We start from the raw sequence: 9,739 nt of genomic DNA, 5'->3' as shown, positions 1-9,739 counted from the left end.
AATACCTTTCAATAACAACCCTAAATGTCAAGTGGATTAGACTCCCTGCTCAAAAGCCACACACTGACAGATTGGATTAAAATGCCAGACCCAACTATATGCGGTCTTCAAGAGACTTCCCTCACCTGTAGACACACACAGACTAATAGTAAAGGGATGAAAAAAGAAATACCATGCCAATGGAAACCAAAAATGATTAAGAGTAGATTTCTATATCACATAAAATAGATTTTAAACCAAAACCATAAAAAGAGAGAAAGAAGACTATTAGATAATGATAAAGGGATTTGTACAAGACAAAGACATATCATCATAAACATATATACACCCAACATCAGAGCACCCAGATATATAAAGCAAACATTATTAACCCTAAAGAAAGACATAGATCCTGATGCAATAATAGTTGGAAACCTGAACACCCCTCTCTCAGCATTGTACAGATCATTTAGGCAACAAATCAACAGAGAAACAAAGGATTTAAATTACACTTTAGATCAATTGGACATAGCAAACATCTATAGAACATTTCACCCAACAGCTACAGAATATACATTCTTCTCATCAGCACATGGATTCTCCAGGACAGATGGCATGTTAGGGTCACAATTAAAGTCTCAACAAATTTTTAAATATTGGAATTATTTCAAGTATCTTTTCAGACCACAATGGATCAAAACTAGAAAGCAATAACAAATGAAACTTCAGAAATTGTGCAAATAAATTAAAATTAATCAACATGCTCCTGAACAACCTATGGGTCAAAGAAGAAATTAAATAGAAAATCAAAATATTTGTTGAAACTAATGAAAATAAAGACACATCATACCAAAACCTGTGGGACACTACAAAAGCAGTACCAAGAGGGAAGTATGTTACAGTAAATGCTAGCACCAAAAGGATAGAAAGATTTCAAATAAACAAGCTAACATTACCCCCAAAGAACTAGAAAAACAAGAACAATCCAACCCCAATATCAGTACATGGAAAGAAGTAACTGAGATCAGAGCAGGGCTAAATGAAATAGAGACCAAAAAAATGATACAAATGACCAATGAAACAAAAAGTTGGCTTTTTGAGAAGATAAAAAAAATAAGTAAACTCACTAAAAGAAGATAAACTAAAATAGCTAGACTAACTAAAAAAAGAAGAGACAAGACCCAAATAACAAATATCAAAAATGAAAAAGGAGACATTACAACTAATAATAGGAGAAATATAAAGCATCATTAGCCATTATTATGAACAAGTATATGCCAACAAATTTGAAAACCTGGAGAAAATGGATAAATTTGGGGTTACATACAAACTACCAAGAATGAACCAAGAATACATAGAAAACCTGAACAGACTAATAACAAGCAACAAGAATGAAAGAGTAATCAATGGTCTCCCAATTTAAAAAAGCCCAGGACTGAATAGCTTTACTGCTGAATTCAACCAAACCTTTAAAGAGGAATGAATACCAATTCTCTTCAAACTATTCCAAAAAATTGAAACAGAATTCATTCTCCCAAACTCATTCTATAAGACCAGACAAAGATATCACAACAAAAGAAAACTACAGGCCAATATCACTGATGAACATAGATGAAAACAAATTCTCAACAAAATATTAGCAAAAAATAAAATAAAACAGCACCTCTGATAAATATGCCAGTAATAATAAAAATAATTTTTAAAAAATCATATTCAAAAAATACATGCAAACCAATCAATATAATGCACTTGAATGTACTGTGTGGAAAATAAATAAAAATAATAAAAGCTCTTTTATGATTAAAAAAATATTGTACACCATGATGAAGTGATGCAAGGATGGTCAAACATACGTTGTCAATAAATGTGATACAATAAATGTGATACCACACCAAGAAAATCAAGGGAAAAAAACATATGATTATCTCAATAGATGCAGAAAAAGCATTTGACAAAATTCAACATCCCTTCATGATAAAGATTCTTAGTGAATTAGGTATAGAAGGAAAGAATTTCAGCATAACAAAAGCCAAGCCATATATGACAAACTCATTGCCAGTATAATCCTGAACGGGGAAAATCTGAAAGCATTTCCCTCAAGAATGAGAACAAGACAAGGATGCCCACTCTCACCACTTCTATTTAACTTATTATTGGAAGTACTAGCATGAGCAATCAGGCAAGAGAAAGAAATAAAGAGTATCCATATTGGAAAAGATGAAGTCAAATGGTCCATGTTTGCAGATGACATGATCTTATTTACAGAAAAGCCTAAAGACACTACAAAAGCATTCTTAGAGTCCATAAACAATTCTAATTATGTTGCAGAATAGAAAATCAACACGCAAAAATCATTAGCATTATTATACTCCAACAATCAACCAGCAGAAAAAGAAATTAAGAAAGCTAGCCCATTTACAATAGCCACCAAAAACATAAAATAAATAAAATACCCAGAAATAAAGTTAACCAAGGAGGAGAAAGATCTCTACAATAAGAACTACAAATCACTGTTGGAAGAAATTAAAGAGGAATGAAATTAAAGAGCTAGAAATTAATCAAAAAGATGGAATGACATTCCACAGTCTTGGATTGGAAGAATTAACATTGTGAGAATATCCATACTACCCAAAGCTACCTGCAGATTCAATGCTATCCCCATTAAAATACCAATGACATTCTTCACAGAAATATAAAAACAATCCCAACATTCATATGGAAGAACAAAAGACCCCCATTAGCCAAAGCAATCTGAGGAAAAAAGTAAAGCTGGAAGCATAACACTACCTGACTTCAAATTACACTACAAAGCTATAGTAACCAAAACAGCATGGTACTGGCATAAAACAGATGCTTGGACCAATGGAACATAATAGAGAACCCAGAAATCAACCCACATACTTACAGCCAACTGAACTTTGACAAAGACACCAGAAACATACATTGGGGAAAAGACTGCTTCTTCAGTAAATGATGCTGGGAAAATTGGACCTCCATATGCAGAAGAATGAAACTGAACCTGTACCTCTCACCATATACCAAAATCAACTTAAAATGGATTAAAGAATTAAATATAAAGACTGAAACTATAAAACTCCTAAAAGAAAACATAGGGAAAACACTTCAGAAAGTAGGAACATGCAAAGACTTTATGAATAAGATCCCAAAAGCACAGACAACAAAAGAAAAAATAAACAAATGGGATTATATCAAGCTAAAATGCTTCTGCACAGAAAAAGAAACAATTAACAGAGCTAAAAGATAACCTACAGAGTGGGAAGAAATATTTGCAAACTATGCATCAGACAAGGGATTAATATCAAGAACATACAAAGAACTCAAACAACTCAACAGTAAGAAAACATGTAACCCAATTAAAAAGTGGGCAAAGGAGCTGGAATAGACATTTCTCAAAGGAAGATATACAAATGGCAACAGACACATGAAAAAATGCTCAACATCACTCAGCATCAAGGAAATACAAATCAAAACCACACTGATATATCATCTCACCCCAGTTAGACTGGCTATTACCAAAAAGACAGAGAATAACAAATGCTGGCGAGGATGTGAAGAAATGGTAACCCTCTTACACTGTTTGTGGGACTGTAAATTATGGAAAACAGATTGGAGTTTCCACAAACAACTACAGATAGAACTGCCATGTAGGGGGCCAGCCTGTGGCTCACTTGGGAGAATGTGGTGCTGACAACACCAAGTCAAGGGTTAAGATCCCCTTAGCAATCATCATTTAAAAAAAAAAAAAAGAAAAAGAAATGCCATGTGATCCAGCAATCCCACTACTGGGTATATGACCAAAGGAATGGAAATTGTCATGTTGAAGGAATACCTGCACTCCCATGTTTACTGAAGCTCTATTTAGAGTAGCTAAGAGTTGAAACCAACCTAAATGTTTATTGACAGATGACTGGATAAGGAAAATATGGTATATATACTCAAAGGAATACTACTCTGCCATAAAAAAGAATGAAATTCTGCCATTTGCAGCAATATGGATGAACTTAGAGAAAATTATGTTAAATGAAATGTCAGGCCCAGAAAGTGAAATACCACATTTTCTCACTTGTAAGTGGAAGCTAAAATAAATTAGAAGGAAGAAAGGAAGGAAGGAAGGAAGGAAGGAAGGAAGGAAGGAAGGAAGGAAGGAAGAAGGAAGGATCACAATAATATACTGAACTTTAAAAAAAGAGAGGTGGGAAAGGGGGAGGGGGAAGGGATTAGTGAGAAATTAGTTAAGAGTCACAAAGATTGATTACATTGTATAGTGTTGAATATACTGATTATCCTGATTTGAGCATCACATATTGCACACAAATATTGACATTCAACTCTGTACCCCAGAGATATGTACAATCATAAATTGTTTTAAAAATAAAAAAGATAAATTCCTGTGCTTCATGTTGTGTTTATGATGTCTATGATTACTTAAGAAAACTGAGATCTTTCTATTAAATTGCTAAGTTTTTCTACTACTATGTAACTTTGCTTTGGACATCGAAGTCTGAAGTCTTTTAATTATTACCATAGGTAAACAAAAAAGTATTGCTTCACAGTGACCTGTGAATCTTATGTAATCAAGTATTTCAAACTTTCACAAAATAAGATTCTAAATCATGTATTTTTTTGACGTTGAAATACTTTAGGGAGTTGCCAGAGGGCCCCTGGAATAACTGAAAATAATTTGTTCTCCTGTGCTTATAAGGAGATGAGATGTTGAGCTAATTAGGCTTATTTTAAATGTTAAATTGCAAAGGAAGCATTGTCAAATAATAAATAAACCTCTTTTAAACTGCTAAACTTCTTTTAACTTATTTGCTCTTAAAATGAGTGTTCATAAGTTGCATAAAACTACTAAAATCTAGTGTGTTTGGATATAATGTAAACAGTCATGATTTTAGTTATTATATTTGAAAGTTGTATACTACTGAAATCACCAAATTTATTTGTAAATTTCAATATAATAAATTCTCATCATATATTTTTTTAAAAGAAAATAAAGTAGGACCATCTACCTTATGAAGTTGATGAGATAATTAAATAAAATACTACATTTGCTTCATTTAGCTGACTGACTAGCACAGAGCAACTGTTCACTAAATGGTTGCTGTTTTGAATTTTTTAAATTAATATACAAGCAATGAGACAAGGAGATTAATAGATTGCTTAGAACAGAGGTCCAGGGCCGGCCCGGTGGCGCACTGGAGAGTGTGCCGCTTGGGAGCGCGGCCGTGCTCCCGCCGAGGGTTCGGATCCCATGTGGAGACCGGTTCCCGCTGGCTGGCTGAGTGTGGTGTGGACGCAACACCGAGGGTTGCGATCCCGTTGCCGGTCCCCGGTGCAGGCGTGGCACCAAGGGTTGCGATCCCGTTACTGGTCAGTAAAAAAGACAAAAAGGAAAAAAAAAAAAACAGAACAGAGGTCCAAAGTGTTTAAAGGGGCCAGAAGAGAGAACCATACCAGCTGGTGGTTATCCAGAAAAGCATCCTGGAAAAAGCTGAATTTGAGCCTTGCTGGTTAGGTATGACAGATGAAGGGAAAGATAAACAAAGACATTATAGTACAAATCATAAGTCATAGGAATAAGACATTCTTGTATGGTTGTTGTACTGGGAGAAGGGGGAGTTTGAGTCCTAATTTGGGAATTCTGTAGTAATTCAAAGTGAGATGCCCCAAACGATCAGAAACATGGAATGCCATAAAACACAAAAGATATGCCCCTGGCAGCTGGGGCGAGGGGGGATGGGGAGCTGTTGTTCAAAGGAATAAAGTTTCTGTTATGCAAGATGATTAAATTCTAGGATCTTCTGTATAGCACTTTTCCTATAGTTAATACTGTATTATGCACTAAAAATGTGTTAGCAGGGTAGATTCTATTACATATTCTCACCTCAATATATTTTTTTAAAAAAGAAATAAGAGAACAGAAGCCTCCACTCTCTCATCCATTCACTTCATTTCTCAGAACCCCTCCCCCATCAGGCTTCTACCTGCTTGGAGTCACCTGTCTCTAAAAGGAAAATAAACATCCCCTTGAATTTCAAGTAATGAGAGCAAGGACTATTTTGAGTTCATGACCATCTGATTGCAGAATGAGATGAGAAGCAGTTTCATTACTTTCAAACACATACAATAAACTAGAGCAACTTTTTAAAGTTGCTTTAATAATAAAAATATTAAGCTGGCTTGTTTAATGTTTGTACTTACAACTGTAATAAAATTAATAGCTAAATATACATATATATGTTATATTTAGTTGGTGGCTTTCCTGTGTGGAGCAACAAGGGTTATTTATACATCAGTGTTTTCTAAGCAGATGTGAGGATTGTTCAGGCAGAAGAGTAAAGATTCAAGGTCTGGAGTCTAAAGTCTTTACCCTATTACTTATTATATTCTGAAGTTGTAAGAATATTGTCCATCCAGGAGCTGCTTCTAAGCCTAGGAGATGGAAAAGTGACTGGTGGCATTAAGTGTTCTAGTCTTTTTAGTCTGAGGCTATGTAAACTCGGAAAAAATGTTCTGCAACCCTGTATACTGTCTTTCAGTGTAAACAGCACAGCTCTGAGGAAAATGTTCAGGAAGTTTGGGAGAGCCAGTCACTGTGTATCACTGTCCCCTGAACCAGTTTCATACAGGTGTTCTTCATGGCCTAAAGGAACTAGGTCAGAAGGGTGATTGCCAGGAGAGAGAAAACACTGACACTCCCCAGGCTCCTTGGGAAAGAAACTCTAAAACTTTAATAATTGTTGGCTTGTTTTCTGCTGTCTCCTACATCTAAACTCCAGGGACATCTTGATGGTTTCAAAGGATGCTCCCTTGAGAGAGGGTGGGCTCTATGAGCATCTACAGTCCCCTCAGCACGTGGAAGGTCGAGAGGTGACAAGAGGAAAACCTTCAGCTTCATGAGGGTTGAAAGCTTGTGTAGAATCAGGTGCCTTTCCTGTATGGTTTTTCTGGGCAGTATATATGTTGTATATATATATATATAAGAGAGACAGAAATTTGGAAAATAACAGCAATACAGACAAGCACATACCACCAGCAACAGCTCAACCCAGAGGCTGAGCAACAAGGGAGTAATTTATATTACATTAAAGGAAATGTTTTTACTGCCTGTTTTTTCTGTCTGCTTATCTTTTGCCTCTTGCTACTTACCCTTTTACTCAAATAAGTTTTTGCTAAAAAGTGAGAGAAATGGAGTGATGGTTGGGTAATCTAATATTTCAAATGTCTTTTCAGATGATTTCCAGCCTCTAGAATAATTGATGCAGAGAGAAACTTTTGAATTAAAGAAAATTATTGTTCTATCACCTGGAAATTAAATGAGAGAGCAAACAACTGATCATCCTGCCTTGAATTAATTACTGAAAATCCTCAATACAATAAATATAAAAAAGAAGATAATTTTTCCAGGACTCCCACTTCTCCATTCCCAAGGAATTTTCTCACACTCTCATCCTATTTCTATTCTTCCTTTCCCATTTCTGTTTTCCCTGTTATTTTTCTTCTTTATAGGGAAAGATTGAAAGGAGGTTAAAATATATGTTAATGTCTGAATTCCCCACACCAATGGAAAGAAGCCACAATCCAGGTAACTGTATTTTTAATTTTTAAAATTGCTAAGACAAATAAAAATTAAATTAAATTGCTGATAAGAAGAATAAAAGGAAAAAATCTTGGAAGAATCTGTTTTAGTGATAGTTTATCTTTAGGTGAACCCAAGACTATGGGAAGAAATAACCTAACAAGACCCTCTGAATTCATCCTCCTGGGACTCTCCTCTCGACCTGAGGATCAGAAGCCACTCTTTGCTGTGTTTCTCCCCATCTATCTCATCACGGTGACAGGAAACCTGCTCATCATCCTGGCCATCCGCTCAGATTCTCATCTCCAGACACCCATGTACTTTTTCCTGAGCATCCTTTCCTTTACTGACATTTGCTATGTGACAGTCATCATCCCCAAGATGCTGGTGAACTTCTTGTCAGAGACAAAGACCATCTCTTATGGTGAGTGTCTGACCCAGATGTATTTCTTCATAGCCTTTGGAAACACAGACAGTTACCTCCTAGCAGCCATGGCAATTGACCGTTATGTGGCCATCTGTAACCCCTTCCACTACATCAACATCATGAGCCACAGAAGCTGTGTCCTGCTTCTGGTCTTCTCATTCTGCATCCCGCAGCTCCACTCCCTCCTGCACATTCTCCTGACCAATCAACTCACCTTCTGTGCCTCCAATGTCATCCACCACTTTTTCTGTGATGACCAGCCAGTGCTGAAATTGTCTTGTTCCTCCCACTTTGTCAAAGAAATCACAGTAATGACAGAAGGGCTGGCTGTCATAATGACTCCCTTTTCATGCATTGTCATCTCTTATTTGAGAATCCTGGTTACTGTTCTAAAGATCCCGTCATCTTCTGGAAAGCACAAAGCCTTCTCTACCTGTGGCTCCCATCTCACAGTAGTGACCCTGTTTTATGGAAGCATTAGCTATGTCTATTTCCAGCCCCTGTCCAACTATACTGTCAAGTATCGAATAGCAACGATCGTCTACACCATATTGACTCCTATGCTAAATCCATTTGTCTATAGTCTGAGGAACACAGACATGAAGCAGGGTTTGGTGAAGTTAATTCACAACATGAAATGCCAGTAAAAGGACCTGAGGTCTTAAGAGAATCCCACAAATTCCTCACCCCTGACTTCAGGTTTTTAGTGCATCTATGATTAGATTCTGGAAGGATAGTACTTTCAATGATGGTGTCCCATCCCTTAGAGAAGAATGTTTCCTTCACGTGATAAAGCTAATGTATCAAAGCTGCTCCTGAACATGATGACTATTTCCTAGTGGTCTCTAAGATTATCTGGCTGGAACATGTCTTCCTGATTCTTGATCTTTGTGCCCCAGCCTAAACTTCAGTCAACCAAATCTCTTCTTTCCAGGAACTTGCATCTCTTTCACTTAATCCTAACCTTGCTGAAATCCCTCTTGTTCCCTGAGTTTGATCATTAGATCACTATAATTCTTGAGTATCCTTATTCATGCAGCTGGGCCTTCTTGTGTAGCAATTTAAAGCTGTTTAAATGTCTTTGAGTCCTGTGTGTGTGTGTGTGTGTGTGTGTGTGTGTGTGTGTGTGTGTGTGTGTGTGTGAGAGACTTCATCACATTAGCCTAAGGACTCCTCAACAGCAAGATCTCTCTCTTTCTCCCATCATAAAGATCAGTACTATGATGTCTCCCTCAGTATATCCTCAAACTTTAAGCCCTGGCTTCTATAACTGCTATATTCTCAGTGAATGAAATCAGCCCACTAGATGACTCTTGGTGGACTGGTTTCAGAACAGGTCCCCAGGAGCACAGCAGCTCAGTGTTCTTCTCCCTGCTTCCCACCTGCAGAGCTGACTGCACATTAAGTCTCTCCTTATTAATTTCATCTGACCTGAATTCAACTGCACCACTTTCTTAGGGAGTAGACGTTAGGTTCCAGTAACCATAATAGTAGATGCCTCCAACTACTGAGGATCCTTCTTCCTTAACAGGCTTCAATCAACTTACTATCTAGAAAAACAGAATTGAGTAGGAAAAAAATGCTTTTGTTCTCTTGTGAGTTTGAAAAAATATTAAAGTCATTACTAATTCATAAATATCTTTGCCAACTCAGAGGTTTGTGAATGAATTCACTTGTTCATTTGACGAATTTCTATTTCTAGTCTATTATGTGCCCACCTCCTGGACTCA

At 36.6% G+C, this 9,739-nt stretch overlaps 1 protein-coding gene across 1 annotated transcript; it reads left to right on the top strand.

The window, feature by feature from the left end:
* Positions 1-7,675: 7,675 nt before the first annotated feature.
* LOC103599104 (olfactory receptor 1L1) lies at positions 7,676-8,656 on the top strand. The gene has a single exon (XM_008583197.1). It carries the CDS (start codon positions 7,724-7,726, stop codon positions 8,654-8,656), a length of 933 nt encoding a protein of 310 aa, XP_008581419.1. The 5' UTR covers positions 7,676-7,723.
* The last annotated feature ends 1,083 nt before the right edge of the window (positions 8,657-9,739 follow it).

Source organism: Galeopterus variegatus, unplaced genomic scaffold (assembly GCF_000696425.1).
Source record: "Galeopterus variegatus unplaced genomic scaffold, G_variegatus-3.0.2 Scaffold2849, whole genome shotgun sequence".
Taxonomy (NCBI): Eukaryota; Metazoa; Chordata; class Mammalia; order Dermoptera; family Cynocephalidae; genus Galeopterus; species Galeopterus variegatus.
The sequence above is the reverse complement of the archived record's forward strand: the minus strand, read 5'-3'. Positions and strand labels throughout refer to the sequence as shown.